The sequence below is a fragment of the Macadamia integrifolia genome, chromosome 4 (genome assembly GCF_013358625.1).
Source record: "Macadamia integrifolia cultivar HAES 741 chromosome 4, SCU_Mint_v3, whole genome shotgun sequence".
NCBI classification, from domain to species: Eukaryota; Viridiplantae; Streptophyta; class Magnoliopsida; order Proteales; family Proteaceae; genus Macadamia; species Macadamia integrifolia.
This window is the reverse complement of record NC_056560.1, coordinates 30,366,365-30,384,898: the sequence shown is the minus strand read 5'-3', so window position 1 is coordinate 30,384,898 and position 18,534 is coordinate 30,366,365. Positions and strand designations below refer to the sequence as shown.

General features: G+C 43.1%; 2 protein-coding genes across 5 annotated transcripts in view; both read left to right on the top strand.

Annotated features, from left to right (window-relative positions):
- Positions 1–18,534, top strand: part of LOC122077209 (dnaJ homolog subfamily C GRV2-like) — a 65,556-nt gene that overhangs the window by 36,272 nt on the left and 10,750 nt on the right. The window lies entirely within an intron of this gene.
- LOC122077210 (KH domain-containing protein SPIN1-like) lies at positions 6,714–9,655 on the top strand. The gene is made up of 3 exons (XM_042643078.1): positions 6,714–6,869; positions 6,967–7,083; positions 7,418–9,655. Exons 1-3 carry the CDS (start codon positions 6,774–6,776, stop codon positions 7,655–7,657), a joined length of 453 nt encoding a protein of 150 aa, XP_042499012.1. The 5' UTR covers positions 6,714–6,773; the 3' UTR covers positions 7,658–9,655.

Here is an 18,534-nt window from a genome sequence, read left to right as displayed (position 1 = left end):
TGAGTATCAGGATGGTTTTCCTACATATGTATTATTTTGTGGGGCTTATTCCTTGTCTTAGTCATTGGCAAAGGTATTTGTGTATCTAGAAGATATGATTTTTTCAATTCACCCTGCCTGGATGAGGAAATCAACCTACAGAAAATTGCCACGTAACCTTCTACTTCCAACTGGGACCAAGGCAGATATAGGAAGAGAGATGGATCCTGAAGAGGAGAGCCTTGATCCTCTGGTGCTTGTACATGTAAATTGGGGTGTGTGATACCCTTTCTACCCTTTAAACAAAGGAATCTTAATCATTTAAAGTCATTTTGTACTTGTAGTTGTGAAATTACATCATTTACCCTTATGTAAAGCTGAAACCAATTACACTGAGGGGCATATACAGTCTGGTTACAGATTCTGTTTGTAACCTGCTACAAATGGATAAGAGGGTGGACCTCGGTGCAACGATAAGGTTGCTTCATTGCAACCTAGTAGTCGTGGGTTCGAGATGGGAAACAGCCTCTCTGCAAAGTAGTAGGGGTTAGGCTACGTATGTTATGACCCTCCTCAGATTCCGCAGTGGTGGGAGCCTCGTGCACTGGGTACACACCCCCTTTTTGGTTACAAATAGATTCACCTATGTACTCATTTTCCAAAAATTAGATGTGGGGAACTATTACCTTCAAGATCGAATCATGCAAATCCAAGTTGTAGAAGGGTTGAACGAGTAGATAATGTAAAAAGTGGGAAGAAATGAAGCGATTTTGCTTAACACTTGCATTTTTTGGAAAAATCTCGAAGAAGCGTGCCAAAACTTGCGAAACTATGAGCTCTCGGTCAAAACATGTCGAAATATGACAGGTTTTGCTTGAAAATTCAGGATTTGACCATGTTTCAGTCGAAACCTGTCAAACAGGGTCGATACTTGGACCAAACCAGTATTGACCCTTGGTTTCGCCTCAGCTAGCCTTGAAATCGAGGTGTTTTAGTCGAAACTAAGTTTTCGACCAAAACTTAAAAAATTGGCTCACCCTAATGTAATGTTAGTTCTCAATTTTACCAATTCTTATGCTAGAGAGGAGAAGGGTATCAAGTAAATACGTGGACATAATTAAAGATATGTATGATGATGTGGTGGCTAGCATAAGAACGATGGGGGGTCAAGGCAGTGAATTCCCAATCACAATTGGGTTGCAGCAAGGATCGACCTTGGGCCCTTACTTGTTTGTGCTTATCATCGGTGTTATAATCAGAAACATACACGATGAGGTTCCTTGGTGTATACTTTTCACTTATGATATTGTTTTGGTGGATGAGACAAAAGCAAGTAATAACACCAAGTTAGAGTATGGGGATCAACCTTGGAATCAAAAGGTTTTAAGATAAGAACAAAGACGAAGCATATGGTGTGTAACTTTAGTCACACTGGGACGGTTAATGAAGTGGTGAATATTGATGAAAGGCAGATTCCACAGAGTGATTATTTTAGTTATCTAGACTCAATCATATGTAAAGAAGTGATATAGTGGAAATGATGTAGCTTAGAGAATAAAAGTAGGATGTTTTAAGTGGAGAGGTACATTTGGAGTGTTGTGTGGTTGCGTATTCCTTTAAAGCTTAAAGGGAAATTATATAGGACTATCATACGACTGGCTATGATGTATGGTGTTGAATGTTAGGCAGTTGAGAAGCGTTATAGAGATGAAAAAGTATAGCAGAGATGAGGATGTTGAGATGGATGCATAGTTTTTAAGGCGGTAAGGCGACAGAGGCATTTGAGGGTCTTTCGGAGCGCCTTAGCGATAAGGCAGGTGTAAAGCCTCGCCTTATCGACTAAAGCGTTCTTGTGTAATTTTTTTTATAAAACCAATCTATTTGGCTCAAATCCTAGTTGAATCCTATTACTCATATGTTAAATAAATATTAAAGGTTCATATTCATACCAATGTAAGATATTCATCAAGAAAAAAAATCAATAAAGTGAATAAACAAAGTTCATCTTCATCAATCATCAATCATCATAACATATTAACATATAATATAAATATATAATTATGAAACAAAATTATAAATACAAAGAAAAGAAGACATAAAAAATGCAAGTATTTATTATACTTACCTCTATGATGCCAAAATGAGTGCCTAAGCCCTAAGGTCATCCACTATATTTCTACTCCTGTCAAAGAAGAATGAAGCTCACCGCTGCCGGAGCAAAATGGTCGCCTGGATCAGTGGTTCTTCCTTGTTCCTTGATTCCTTCTCAAAGCCCTTTCTTAAAACCCTTGACAAAATCTAAACCTTGTTTGTGAATCGTGTTTTTGTTTTGTTTGTTTTGGTTATTTTTGGTGGAGTAAAGCTGATCCCATACATCTCAAGTGTTAACAAAACCATACACCTACCAATAAAAAATCTATATTTGGAATCTCCATCAAGTAATTTTAAAATATGTTTAAAAAAAAAAAACCCATAAGGCGCCACTTCACGTAAGGCGGAGCACTGCCTTACCATCTCTAGACCGCATCAGCGCCAAGGCGTTGGTAAGGTGACGCCTTAGCATTGCCTTAAAAACTATGATTTGAATTCACATTTTAACATTTTAGCCGACATTGAGGAAAACAACTTGCCATCGCCTATACTTCGAGAGAGTAGCCGGCCAATCACAGTTATCTTTTCATCATCTCATACACCACTAACACTCACTTGTGTATGACGGGTATTCAAATCTCCAATTCCACAGCTCCACAGATCACTTTCTCTGGATGACAATTGTAGTCTATTTAACCTCAAACACTTTCTTTTTTCACCTTTACAAAATAACATTTTTACAAGATCACCTTTACCCAGTCACCTTCATAATATACATCACATAATAATATTTATTTTGTTCAAATTGCAATCACCTCCATAATCACATGCCATATATAAAAACAAATTAAGTAAGCATACACCAACATATGTCAACAGTATAAACATATCAGTCATCATTTCATACAATCACACAATACACGTGGTGTAATCTCACTATTATGTACCATGATCTATGGCGAGAAACTTCGTCAGTAAATTTATGGAAATAGTGATGAAAAAAAAAAAAAATCAGATATGATCATTTGAATTTTTTTTAGGGGGATGGGTAATGTAGGAGTGGATTACAAGAAAATAACTCCCACAATTTATAAATCCCAAACAAGACAAATAGGGCTAGGAAACAAGGGAATAAGACCATCAAATAAGCCCCCAAGGATACAATAGCAATGCAAGAGCAAAACCAGGCTACCCAGTAGGAGAGAGAAAGGCCTGCAATATGGCTGGAGAGAGAGAGGTACGGCCAGATCTATAGGACTCCGATTGAACTGCACTCTTGGGCGTAGATAGCCCCCAGGGAGTGTACAAAAACCTAAAAAATTGAGACTTTTGACGGATGGTTGATGAGATATTTACCTTCTTGATTTTTAGACCTAGGATAAAGAATCTGGAGATTTCTGCAAGAACAGCAACTGGGTGATCTGAACAGCTTCAAGAAGAGGATTGAGTAATCCTATCGTGCCTTCTAAACAACCCTTAACAGTAGCTCCTTGATTAGATTCATAATAGAGGAGAAGAGAGAGATCGTATACAGAAAGAGGGGAGAAGAAGAATCACACAATCCTCAAAGCTCTCAAACATTCAAACTCAATTCATCTTTTTTTAAATCTGTCTAATTAGAGTACATTAGCTCCTCTACATAAAGAGGGCAAACTAGCAGTCATAATCTAACTAGGAGTTAAGACTCCAAGTAGGACTAGACATTACATAATAGGAGTTGGACTCCAAATAGGATTAGGACTAGAACTCTAACATGGAGTATGACTAATTAACTAATCATTCACTAATAGGGAAACCTAAACTGACTAAAATTGAAATAACAAAAAAAATTGACTCAAAACAGGACTCTATTTAACCTAATGGATTAAATCCCGTTTTCCTAATTTCTACCCATATTTTAGGCTCATTAAAGTGACCCATTACAAAAATAACCCATGGGAACCAAGGCGTAACACATACATAACTCAACTCAAGCTTATTTGCAATAAAATAAGTCCATTAAGTGACTTATCTACATCAACTCTCCCTCTCTTAGAAAAAATGTCCTCGAGTTTTGTAGAGTGAGGGTGATTATATCATGGTGCACATCCCTCTTCAAGCTGTAGAAAAATTCAGGTAGCTCTTTAATAATAAGGATGTAGTCTAGGATGTGAGGAGCTCGATCTTCAAGATTCTTTAATGGGATGACGAACTCTACATGCTCAGATTCAACAACTTCAGATGTATCCATGGGATCCTCCGTATGAACACCTTCACCACTGTGTTCTTGACCTCTACAATTTCAATCTCAAGCTCCTTAGGATCTTCCTCTTGGCTGTTCACAGTCATCACAGTTGTTGTAGTGTCAAGTTCCTCAGTCTCAACCTCATTGTTCATTGTGGCAACTTTGTTGCTTTCGAATTCTTCCACATGAGTCTCGTTGATGGGAACATCAATGTCTAGCTTTTCCTTGACAATAGGAATTGCTGGAATTTCTTCGACACTAACCTCAACTTTGACTCTAATTCATTGGTTGGAGGGGTCTTCTCTTGTTGCTCCTTTGCAATTTGTTGCAACATAATGGTCACTTGGTCAAACAATTCCTTCATGCTCTTGTCACCTGCGGGTGGCTTTTGGGGACCTATAAATGTATTCTGATGGCAATCCTGTGGAGGGAAGAACCTTCTTTGGATATATGTAGGGAGGTATTGTGTCGCTAACTCGTACTTGTACTTCATCTTTTCCCAAGTCCTAGGCTCATGTTCTCGAGCTCGGAGTTGCTTTTCATAGACTCCACCATTCTCTAGCACAACCAATCAACCGGAAGCAAACAAATTGAAGCTTTTGTGTCTCTGTCAGGTTATAGTAGTCAAAATATTCCTTTAGAGAATCTAGCCAATCAAGGATGTAGAATGTATCTGTTTGTCTAGCAAAGTAACGAACTTTTGGAACCATCTTCGGTTAGGCTTTGATACCACTTAATGTAGGAGTAGATTACAAGAAACTAAGCCCCACAATTTATAAACCTCAAACAAGGCAAATAGGGTTAGGAAACAAGGGAATAAGACCATCAAATAAGCCCCCAAGGATACAATAGTAATGCAAGAGCAAAACCAGTCCAAAACCCAACTCGTTAGGAGAGAGAAAGGCCTGCAATATGGCTGGAGAGAGAGGTGTGGCCAGATTTGTAGGACTCCAATTGAGCTGCACTCTTGGGTGTAAGTAACCCCTATGGAGTGTACAAAAACCTAAAAAATTGAGAGACTTTTGACTGACGATTGATGAGATATTTACCTTCATGATTTTCAGACCTAGGATAGAGAATTTGAAGATTTCTGCAAGAATAGCAACTGGGTGATAGGAATAGCTTCAAGAAGAGGATTGAGTAATCCTATCGTGCCTTCTAAACAACCCTTAACAGTAGCTCATTGATGTGATTCATATTAGAGAAGAAGAGAGAGATCGCATAAAGAAAGGGGCGGGAGAAGAAGAATCACACTGTCTTCAGGCTCTCAAACATTCAAACTTAATTCATCTTTTTTCAAATTTGTCTAATTAGAGTACATCAACTCCTCTACATAAAGAAGACAGACTAGTAGTCATAACCTAACTAGGAGTTAGACTCCAAGTAGGACTAGACATTACATCATAGGAGTTAGACTCCAAATAGGATTAAGACTAGAACTCCAACATGGAGTAGGTCTAATTAATTAATCATTCACTAATAGGGAAACCTAAATTGATTAAAACTGAAATAACAAAGGAAATAGATTCAAAACATGACTCTATCTAACCTAATGAATTAAATCCCGTTTTCCTACTTTCTACCCATATTTTAGGCCCATTAAAGTGGCACATTATAAAGAAAACCCATGGAAACCAAGACTCAACACATACATAACCCAACTCAAGGCTTATTTGCAATAAAATAAGCCCATTAAGTGACTTATCTACATCGGTGGGGGTGGGGGTGGGGGTTGGGGGTCCATGCTTATGATATTTATCATCTCACCTCCATTACTTGTTTTCATTAGTTACAATTGTCTTTTGTTTCTATTAAAACATATACTTTTAGGCCTTGGCGTCTTAGTTTTGATCCCTTTTTTTTTTTTTTTTTTCCTGTTTTATATGTTTCTTTGTAGGTTTTTGCATCTAATTAGCGGGTTCTTTGGTTGGGTCATCCAGCTTAGGTCAGCTGGTTGGCACCTATTTGTGCCACATGGCAGGTCGGATGGGGCTGAAACTTGATGGATTGGTAGACCCAAGGTCCCCTGCCTACATGTCAAGTTTCAGCAGAATCTGAATTGGCCAAGTGGCAAGATAGCATTGAAAGTTTTGGATTTACCAAGGTGCTTGGGACTACCGAGGGGTGTATGGACATACATGGGGAGTAAATGCCCATTTGTGTGTGTGAAATTTGACATGCGGTTGATCCAGATCATTCCCTAGAGATCCAATAGTTTAAATTTCCACATCATCCATCCACGTGGCGTTATTAGGACTTAACCAGAGATCCTTTTGCCTTTTTTTTTTTTTCCAAACCCTAATTACGCGTTCTAAATGGAGTTTGAACAGGAAAATCTGTGTTTCAATTGTTTGTAGCATGTATTGGATATCCTCCCGCATTGCTTTCCGTTTGCGTCCTAATTACTATCCTGAGGTATCTGACTGAGAAGCTAAGGTACCTATTTCATCGATAACAGAGATTAGGTGGGCCACAAGGGATGTCAATGGACTGGCAAGGGGTACGAGCAAGCCCCAGTTCTCATGTTGTTAAGAAGATTTTGCGCTTGGAAATTCCAGTAGATAGTTATCCAAATGTAAGTATTTACCGAATGTGATTTTCTTGACTTGATTAAGGAAGATTGCTTTATATTAAACATTACTAAATCTCATCAATTCTTTTATGGATATTAGTTCAATTTTGTTGGGCGGCTTCTAGGCCCCAGAGGCAATTCACTAAAACGAGTGGAGGCTTCTACAGGCTGCCGTGTGTACATTCGAGGAAAAGGTTCAATAAAGGACCCAGGAAAGGTAATATATTTTAAAGATGTGAACTGTGATGCTGTGAAATTTTCAATGAATCAAATTTAGGAAAAATTGTAATCTGTGATATGATTTCTTATGGTTAATCAGTAAGGAAATAAGCTTTTGAGCTTGTCTTTTACTTTTCATTCATTTGAAAGGTAATATATTTTTAACGATGTGAAATTTTCAATGACTCAACTGTGGAAAAGTTGAAAACCGTAATATGATTTCTAAGAGAGAAGTTCAACTTAGTAAGGAAATAAGCTTTTGAGCTTGGCTTTACTTTTCATTCATTTGAAATTGGTGTTCTAAGTCTTCTTTTTTGTCTTCTGTCTGTAAGGAGGAGAAGCTAAGAGGAAGACCAGGCTATGAGCACCTGAATGATCCACTCCACATCTTGGTTGAAGCCGAGTTACCCATCAATATTGTTGATTTAAGGCTGAGACAGGCACAAGAAATTATAGAAGAACTGCTTAAACCTGTGGTATTTATTTCTTTGATTCTCCTGGACTTATGCTACCAAATCTCTTTCTTTATATTGCTTTTATTGAACATATTCTGCTGTTGGTATTGCCTGTGAGACACTAGCATCTGGGGGCAGTATAAAACAGAAGGACGCGTCTTTCCTTTTGGTAGATCTATATAAGCATTACGTGCAAGCCCTGATGAACCTGTCTTACCATGATTGCATGTGCTGGAGCTGTGAGGTCACCACTGTGTAGTCTTCTCCCAGGAGTTCTTATAGCCCATGTTTAAGATTTTCCTGTCTATTCATTTTGATTCTGTCTAGATCTAACGGCCGCGACTAGTCAAATCTCCTCTGACATCTTTATTTCTCTGTGTTGGTGGTTAGCACTGAGTAGGGGGTATGAACTTTCTGGCATGCATGTGACATTATGAACTTTCTGTCATGCATGTGACATGATGAACTTTCTGTCATGCTGTATGTCTGTGTTTAAGAACCAATTCATTACACACTCATGCATAGGCGCCACCTGGGCATCTGTCTTCAGGGTGTCAAGAGGATGCCTTACCTTACTGGATGTAGGTAAAGCATTGCTTTGGTTGCCTAGGTGTCACCTTGGATGCCTTGGTCTGCTTAGATGGCTGGGCAGGCGCCTGCTATTTTGATATAACTTCTTTTCCTGACCTTTTTATTTGGCAGTGTACAGGATTATAATGCTTTTGATAGATGGAATCATTGAATCTTAAACCTTGCTATACTATTGTATCTGGTTATACCGATATAGTTTATTGCTAATTCTCTGTTAGTGATGCAATGTGACATATCAAATATCATTGTACTGAGAAATATCTTCTTAGTTCAATTTATATTTAATTGCTGGCTTTTAGTGCTATTTGTTGTGAACAATGAGCCAGTCTTACAATGCATGTTTATTTATATGTTACTGATGGTTTCTTTAATAGTCTGTTAATTTACTTATGATGTTTATGACCTGTCTATAAATATATGTGATGGAGGAAAAACACTAGGGTGCCTTGTCGCCTAGGTGCCTGGGAGCCCCTCCACTGCCTTGGTCACCTTGACGCCTTGACATCTATGCACTCAGGAACATGATGAAGCCTGAGAAACCTATTTGTTTAGACCAAAGTCCAGCCTAGTGATACTTAATAGTGACATACAGGTAAAACATGCTGCCAAATGGCCACATGGAAGGAAAAAACAATCACTTGGTGAATCAAAGCAAATTGCACATTCCGCTCACTGATCAGGACCACTTCATTTTTGACTCCCCCTCTCCATGGCCCTCCCCCCTCATCCGGAAGTTTCCATCGTCGGAACATCCCTCTCCTCCCTGACTCCTCTCCCATTGACACCCCCTCATCTCCCTCTGACTCTCCTCCTCCTCCCAAACCTCCCTCTCCCTCGCTTCCCCCTTATAAATCCTGGCCTTAGTTGCTTCCCACAGGCCACAGCTCTCATCCCTCCCATGTCGGCTTTCCCCTGCCCTTTATCCCTCCCACCCACATTGAGGATTCTCTGGTTGGATTCTGCCCTACAGAGCTGCTGGATTCTCAGATTGCTAAATGGCAAAACTGCCTTATAGGTCATTTCCTTGGTAGCAGGCCGCCATTTCCCATAGTGAAATCCTCCCTCTCTCGGCAGTGGAAGATCTCCGGCACATTTTCGATGTCACTCCTTGACTATGGCTTATTCATCTTCAACTTCTCCAATGATGTGGAGGAAAACTTCGCCCTGGATGGGGGTCTTTGGATGGCTGGCTAAAAGCCCATTTTCCTTAGACAATGGGATCAGTTCCTTTCATTCTCCAAAGTGGACTTCAAGGCTATCCCAGCATGGATATCCCTACTGAATCTACCTCTTCACTACTGGTGTGCGAAAGGCCTCAGTATTATCGGTTCGATTATCAGGAAGCCTCTTTACTCCGACCTAAGAATGAGGACTCAAGACCGCTGGCCTTCGCTTGCACCTGTGTTGAAATCTCTATAGAGGTCTGATGTAGATAAGTCACTTGGGCTTATTTTATTGCAAATAAGCCTTGGGTTGTTGATGCGGATCCGAGTTCCAAAGACTGAAATCGGATCACTTAGGGCCCACAAGAATGACAAAAAAACTCAATGTAATGGTTGAGGGGTATTCTTGTAATTTCAGAAACAATTTAAGAGCTTAAAAGAGAGGAAAATAAATAGCAGGGTCAAATTGGAATAGAAAAATAAAAGAGGGGGGCATTCTAGAATTACTAAAGTAAGGAGGATTTATTAGAACACAATTTCTTGAACAAAGGGGTTTTCTATAATTATAAATAGCTGTCCTTGTGATTTTAGAAAACCAGTCTTTCTTCCTCCCTAGGTCACGATAGAACTAAGAACCAGCGGCAATAGGAGAAGGCTTGCGATGGAGAACTTTGTCACCACAGCTCGAATCACTTCCAGATTTCAGTCGAACATTCTTCCCTTCTGAAGGTATGAAGATCAATAGCAGTCAACCCCAAAGGTGAAGCAACAATTGAGAACCTGTGGCACAAACCTGCTACTAGCGGTGAACTGCAGAACCAGCGATGATTCCTTGTGGGTTCTCACAGCAGAGAAGGACTTTGGAGGTGATACCCTAGGGTTTGAGTCGTCTACAAGGTACCACCCTTCGACCCAAATCTCAGAGTCCACTGGTAAGAGACAAGGGTTCAACAAGCTGCCCTTTGGTGCTTGGTATTACCGTCCAGCAGAGAAGATGAACAGTATCCAGCAGTTGAAAAAAAAAAAAAAAGGAAATAAAGAAGGAACTAACGGAGATGAAGAAGAAAAACTAAAGAGGAAAATAGGAGAGGGAAAAGAAGAGATTAGAAGATTTCAGGGAGGGAGAAAAAAGGGGAGGAAAAGAGGGTCGGCAGCCATTGTTCAGCCAAAACCTAATTTGTCAAATTCATTCCAAAAATCTGTCTGTTACTAGTGTATTACATAGCTTATAAAAGATGTATTACATAGCTTATAAAAGAAAACCAAAGCAATAAAATTGGGGGTTCACTAAAATGGAATCTAAACTAATTGGCAACTAAAATAAAAATTCAATCTAAATAAAATTACTACCAACTAATTCTAGCTTTAAAAATGGAAAGTAAATAAAAGATATCCTAAATCCATCGGCAAACTGCATCAGTTCTCCCGGTCTGAAAAGAACTAGACAGAACTTGACTTCGTCGAGTTAGGTCGTGCTCCCAAGATTCCCTTGTAAATTGGTCGTTGATGAGGTGGCAAGTATCATGAAGCAGAAGATGCGAACATAACACCAAGAGGAGGAAGAGTAGGCTGATGTGTCACTGGAGCAGGAGTCAGTCGACGACGTCGCATGTCTGATAATGCTTGTGGCCTCATTAAGTACATACGATCTCCTTGCTTCACCTTGATGGTGTTCCGTGTGCCATCATAGAGAATGCCTTCATGTCGCTGCCAAGGTCGCCCTAGAAGAATGTCGCCATGTGTTAATGGGGTGACCAAGCAAGTCACATGGTACTGTAGTGGCCCAAATTGTAAGTGTACTCAAACAACTGCAGTGGCCTCTTCTCGAGCTATGGGTCCAAAACCTCGCACGTGAATCTTCTTGAAAAGCTGCTTTTGTGGAAGGTTGTGTGCTCGAACAAATTCAGTAGATATAAAATTTGCTTCTATCCCAGTATCAACAACTGCATGAACATCAGTAGGGTCGGAGCCGTGCATGAGTAGTACCCTTCTGTCTGAAGAGAGGAGCCTTATCAACTAGTCTATTTGAAAAAGATGAAAGGCTAGTTGAATGAGCTTCTACATCTTCATCTCCATCATTGACAATATCGTCCTCGAGGGGATAAGGATATAAATGAGATTCATCTTCACTCTTCTTTGTCGGTTGCTTCTTTGCTACGTTCACAGAACGTGTCTTGTTGGGACACTTGTTGGAATAGTGACCCTTCTCGCCACAACTATGGCATATGATATTCTTCACCCCAACACTATCCTTGTTGAACTCTGACCTTTTCTCTTCAACTTTGCGAGCTTTAGGTTTCTTTTCCTCCATACGTGGTGGAGGTCTATAAACCGAAGGAATCTTGAGCATACTCTTCTAATAAATGGACTTCTCTTCAGCTGTCTTGGCATGAGCCGCTGCCACATCAACATACCTGAAATTAGTGTTAGCCAACTCAAGTCGAATCTCAGTACTTAACCCACTGATATATCGCATCACTCGTTGCTGGTCTGTTTCCTGAAATCGACACCTTGAAGACAGTTTGTGGAATTCGAGGGTGTAGGAATCCACATCTTTGTTCCATTGTTGCAAGTTAAGTAATTTATGGAATATTACCTTTTCATAATTAAGAGGAACAAATTTTTCAATCAGGATCTGCTTCATAACCTCCCAATTGGTAACGGGTCCAAGTCTTCTGACAAACTTTGCATGTAGTACATCATCCCACTATGAACATGCATACCCAATAAACTTGGTGATGAGTTCACACTTCACGTTTGGAAGAGACTTATACGCAAAAATTCTCTCCACTTTGGTAAGCCAGTCAAGAAATTCCTCAGGTCTCTTTTCACCACTGAACTCGGGAACCTCAACTTTGATGCCATAATCTCTATCAGAAAATTTTCGGGTAACATCCTGGTGAACAACTGGATCAAGTTGCTGCCTCTGAGGTGTATCTTCGATCCGTAAAGTGTTGAGCTTAGGAGGTGATGTAGAGGATCCTTCTTCAACTCGCTTGTCGGACCTCTTCATAAAGGCAATCATCTCTTCCATAAACTTATCAAACTTGGCTTCAGTCTTCTCAAGCCTAGCATCAGTATTCTGTTGGTTCTTGGCTAACTCGCGATACAATTTGTGCAACTCAGCATTGGTGATGTGACCTGTCATGGTTAGAAAATTGCAGGAAAATTTACTCTGATACCACTTGATGCGAATCCGAGTTCCAAAGACTGAAATTGGATCATTTAGGGCCCACAAGAATGACTAAAAAACTCAATGTAATGGTTGAGGGGTATTCTTGTAATTTCAAAAACAATTTAAGAGCTTAAAAGAGAGGAAAATAAATAGTAGGGTCAAATTGGAATAGAAAAATAAAAGAGGGGGGCATTCTGGAATTACTAAAGGAGGATTTATTAGAACACAATTTCCTGAACAAAGGGGTTTTCTATAATTATAAATAGCTGTCCTTACTTGTGATTTTAGAAAACTAGTCTTTCTTCCTCCCTAGGTCACGATAGAACTAAGAACCAGCGGCAATAGGAGAAGGCTTGCGATGGAGAACTTTGTCACCATAGCTCGAATCACTTCTAGATTTTAGTCGAACATTCTTCCCTTCTGAAGGTATGAAGATCAATAGCAGTCAACCCCAAAGGTGAAGCAACAACTGAGAACCTGTGGCACTAACCTGCTACTAGCGGTGAACTGTAGAACCAACGATGATTCCTTGTGGGTTCTCACAGCAAAGGACTTTAGAGGTGATACCCTAGGGTTTGAGTCGTCTACAAGGTACCACCCTTCGACCCAAATCACAGAGTCAACCTGTAAGAGACAAGGGTTCAACAAGCTGCCCTTTGGTGCTTGGTGTTACCGTCCAGCAGAGAAGATGAACAATATCCAGCAGTTGAAAAAAAAATAAAAAAGGAAATAAAGAAGAAACTAACGGAGATGAAGAAGAAGAACTAAAGAGGAAAATAGGAGAGGGAAAAGAAGAGATTAGAAGATTTCAGAGAGGGAGAAAAAAGAGGAGGAAAAGAGGGTCGGCAGCCATTGTTCAACCAAAACCTAATTTCTCCAATTCATTCCAAAAATCTGTCTGTTACTAGTATATTACATAGCTTATAAAAGGAAACCAAAGCAATAAAATTGGGAGTTCACTAAAATATAAACTAAACTAATTGGCAACTAAAATAAAAATTCAATCTAAATAAAATTACTACCAACTAATTCTAGCTTTAAAAATGGAAAGTAAATAAAAGATATCCTAAATCCTGCAGAATTCTTTACATTCTCTCTCCTAGGTCTGAAAATCAAGAAAGCGCATAACTCCATAACCGGCCGTCAGAAGCCCTTCATATTTGGGGGGTTTTGTACCCTCGTTAGGGACTACTACACCCAAAAGTGCAGCTCAATCGGACTCCCACAGATTTGGCCACACCTTTCTCTCTTATCGGGTTGGGTTTTGGGTTGGTTTTGCTCCTATATGGGTATTATATCCTTCAGGGTTTATTTGATGATATTATTTCTTTGTTTCTTGCTCCTATTTGTATTGTTTGGAGTTATAAACTGCGGAGTTAGTTACTTGTAATCTACTCCTCCTGCATTAAGGTCCCCCCGCGAACCACAGTGGACATCCACATCGCCGAATGCTTCTCCTTCCCTCAGGCTATTCATTACGACTTGTTGCCCCCCCAATATGCTCTATTTGCAAAAAGTTTGGGCATAGAACTGAAAGTTGTGCCCCAACAGCCATCCCTGCCGAGGTTATTCCTGAACCAACTTAAGCTACAAAGCCTTTTGTTCCTGTGCTTCCCAAGGACTTCACTAGACGAAGAAAGTACCGTCGGCCCATTCGTTGGAACTGCAGCTGCATGGCAGATCCACGCCCTTCAGAAAACCTTGATTCTCCTTGTCTAGCCCTGCTTCCATTGGACATTTGGATACCTTTCTTCTGCCCGTTGGTCCAATCCGTTTCCATATTCTGTCAAGTTCCTCTTGCTCAGGCTTTGACATTGATTCCTCTTCCTCCCTCTCCTCTGCCTTGTCTGAGGTCTCTTCCTTTCTGTGCTTTGACACAGCCATCCTTGACTCTCGCCCTCCTTCCTCTACCCTGCAAACTGACGACCTCCTTTCACCAACTCTTGTTTCTATCTCGAATCCTACCCACTCCGCTCTACCTTCGTTTAACCCTTTTTCCTCCTCTTGGGACCGTTATACCCCCCCCCCCCCGACACTCTCCCTCTTCTCCCTCTTCATTCCCCTTGTATGATCCCTTACTATCCTGGTCCACACCTAATCTGGCCCCCTTTCTTGGCCTGCCTTCTTTTAACCCTCATAACTTGAACCACCCCTGTACCCACCCTCCTTCGGATCCTCCCGACCTACCTAACCCTCAAACTGCCACTCTCCTTAACCTATCAACCTTGCTTAATCTGTCAACTCTCCTCTTGGCCTCTCCGTCTCCTATTCCCACACCTTGGACGGCATCATTGCCACTGCCGCATCCTCCCATGGCCTTTAGCTAGGCTCCGCTCTTCTCACCGCCCGTCCTCACGCCTTGGAAGGTGTCTCCACCGCTGCCACAACCACTTTTGGCTTTCCTTCAGGCTCCACTCTCGTCACTTGTCACACCCTCACGCCTTGGAAGGCATCATCACCAACTTTGCATCCTGCTCCGACACCTTTCTCGTCGCCAACTCCTCTGGCTTCCCTCTGCTGTCGTCGCTTTTGCCGCCGCCATTGCCGCCGCGCTGCTGCTGCCGCTCCGCTGCCGCTCCGCTGCCGCTGCCGCTGCCGCTGCCGCTGCGCTGCCGCTGCCGCCTGCCGTCTTGCGCTGCGTTCCGCTGTGCCGCTGCGCTGCCGCGCGCGCCGCTGCGCTGCCGCTGCCGTGCCGCGCCGCGCCCTGCGCGCTGCTGCGCTGCCGCTGCGCGCCGCTGCGCTGCGCTGCCTGGCGCTGCCCTGCCGCTGCCGCTGCCGCGCGCGCCGCTGCCTCGCCGCGCGCGCCGCTGCCGCTGCCGCTGCCGCTGCCGCTGCCCGCTGCCGTGCCTGCGCCTGCCGCTCCCTGCCTGCTGCGCTGCCGCTGCCGCTGCGCGCCCGCTGCCCTGCCCGCTTCCGCTGCCGCTGCCGCTGCGCTGCGCTGCCGCTGCCGCTGCGCTGCGCTGCCGCTGCCGCTGCGCTGCGCTGCCGCTGCCGCTGCCGCTGTTCTCAGCCACTTCATCTGGAGCCCATAGCTCTCTTCGTCCTTATATGGTAGACATCCATTCATCCTCTACATTGCCGATGACAGATTGGCTGCTACCAATCCTCTCCCTGGCCCTTCCGCCAGGGCACACTGTGGGCCAACCCACTGATGTCCTGCCCGTGACCATCTTTGCCATGGACATTCCTCTTGTTGATCACTTTCACGAACCTGCTGCTGTTGCTGCTGCTGATCAACTCCCTAGCCTTCTGCTAGGGATAAATGCTCCCACCTCCCTTGGTCTTCCACTAGGGTATGCTACTTGTTCCCATGAGCCGTCTGTGCCTGCTACGTCCTCCCTGACTTAACTTCGGTTTGGGCAGGCTCCTCCTGTGCAAGTTGGCTCTTCCTCCAAGCGATCTTTAATTTTGGCTGGCCCTATGAGGAAAATCGGATCCCTTTGATCCACTTCTCGCCCCAAAGGAACTGAGAAACACACAGCCCTTAGGATCCCCCTCCCCTCCCCCCTGAAGGAGTACCATTGTAGACTAAATAGTCTCCCCCCCTCCTCGTAGCTCTTGCTGACCAACTCCTCTCGTTCCAAGTGATTCCTTGGATCATTTGGAATGTTAGAGGGCTCAACTCCTTTGCAAAGCGATCCGCAATCCGCAATTCGCAATCCGCAATCCGCAATCCGCTCCCGCATCAAGTCCACTAAAGCAATGATTTGCTTTCTTCTCAAGACCAGACTTCTTGAGGCCAATGCCCCTCGCATTTGGCTTCTCTGGGATTCCAATTCTATCCACATCAATCCATTGCCACCACATCCCAAATAATTTGCCTCTCTCTCCTTCCCTCTGAGTTTGCCTGCCATTTATGCCCTTAATTGTGCCCCTAACAGACTCCCTCTCTGGTCTGACCTTAAGGTCTTTGCCCCCTCGATCAAGAGCCTCCCCTGGGGCATTAGCGGTGACTTCAATGTTGTCCATGCCTCTCACAAAAAGCAAGGAGGCCTCCCTATTGATCCCACTCATGTCAATGACTTCAACGGCTGCACTGATGATCTTGGCATGAATGACCTCAGATGGTCAGGATCCAAGTTTTACCTGGCAGAACCGTAGGAGGGGGCAATGATATGGTTGCGTATAGGCTGAACAAAATTCTTGTCGATGAATTGTGGCTTGATTCCTTCCTTTCCTCCAATGCCTGCTTCAATCTTCTTGGTATATTTGACCACTCCCCCATCTCGTCCATTAGGATTTCATCTTCATTGTCTTGCTGCATATGTCCTTTCCCCTTCCTTGGTTGATTGGATCCATTCCTGTATTTCCTTTGTGACTTCCCTGCTTCCGTGGGTATCAGACAAGGTTGCCCCGTCTCCCCTTCCTTTTCTTGCTTGCCCTTGAAGTCCTCTCTAGATCCATCCAATCTTCCACTAACCGGCACTTATCTCCCCCATTCCCAAGTGCAAAGGCCTCTTGCTCACTCATTTAGCCTTTGCTATTGAACTCATGATTTTCTCCAAAGCCGACCCCTCGTCTATCTCCAACATCATGGCCTCCCTCCACCTCTTTGAAAACCTCTCGTGTCTTCGAATCAACCTTCTTAAATCTAACCTCTTTCTCTCGGGTGTCTCTGATGACTGGAGAGGTCTCCTCTTTGCTCTCGCTGGGTTCTCCATCGGCTCCCTTCCTATTAAGTATTTTGGTCTCCCCCTCATCTCCACTAGGCTTACCTCCCTCCATTGCTCCCCCCTGCACGATCTCCTCAGGAGAAAGCTTGAGCTCTGTTATGGAAGCTTCTCTCCTATGTTGGTAGTCTAGTTCTCATTGAATCAGTCTTATAATCCATGTACCTGTATTGGTCAGGTATCTTTGTTCTCCCCTCTAGCACCTCTAAAGCCATTGGTTCCATCCTTTGCTCCTTCCTTTAGAAATGTGCTGAGTCCTCTAGATTCTTCCATCCTATAAGTTGGTCCAAGGTCTGTACTCCTAAATCTGAAGGTGGTCTTGGTCTAAGGAAAATCATCGATGCTAGCAAGGTGGGATTCCTCAAGTTGATACATAAAATCGTTTCTAAGCATAATAGCACATGGGTCTCCTGGGTCTACTCTCATCCCCTCAGAGATTCCCTCTAGACTGTCTCCCCCTCCTCGAATGCCTCTTGGATTGGCGCAACATCCTTAACTCTAGACCTTCTGCTCTTGGTGCCATCTCTTATTCCATTGGAAATGGATCGAACACCTCTTTGGTTGGATCCCTGGCACCGTTCAACCATTCTCCACTTCCTCTATACCCCTAGATCCATCTACTCCTCTAGCTTGAGTAGAATGGCCCAGGTGATTGGCATCCTCCCAGAAGATGCCTGGTCCACCCCCACTTGCCCCCTCCCCTTGCTGATCTCTGGTCTTCCCTCTTATCCCTCCTGGCCATCGGGTTAGGGAAGACAAGATTCTTTGGCTCCCCTCCCCTACCGGTTTATTCACTTTGGCCTTTGCCTGGGAGTTCGTCAGATCCAAAGCTCTGCTTGTGCCTTGGCGTAACATTACCTAGGTCAAGGGCCACATCCCGCATCACAACTTCATTGCCTGGTGGGCCATCTCAAACTGCCTCCTTGCCTAGGATTTCGTCATCCATTGGCACATCCATGTCCCCCCCTCCTGTTGCTTATGCTGGAACAACATCGAAGACATAGATCACCTATTCTTCTCTTGCCCCTTCTCTTCCACCATTTGGAAAAGAGTCCGCCTTTCTTGCTGGCCCACCTGTAGAAGAATTCTCCCTTTCTCTAGAGAATGGATATGGCTATACATGACTTTTGGAGGTCCCTCTATTTGTGACACCATTGGGAAGTTTGCTTTTGGGGCCATGATCTCTCATATTTGGATGGAGTGTAATCTCTGTAGATGAACTTTCAACTCCAAATCTTTTGATATGATTTGGAGAACCATCTACTTTGAGGTCAGCTCCAAGCTTGACTGCCTTCGCCTTTGGCCTGTCAGAGACTTGCCAAAAATAGGTATATGATTTGCCTTTTGGGGCCTTTTCCCCTCCATCATGTCCCTTTCCCCACCCCCCCCCCACAC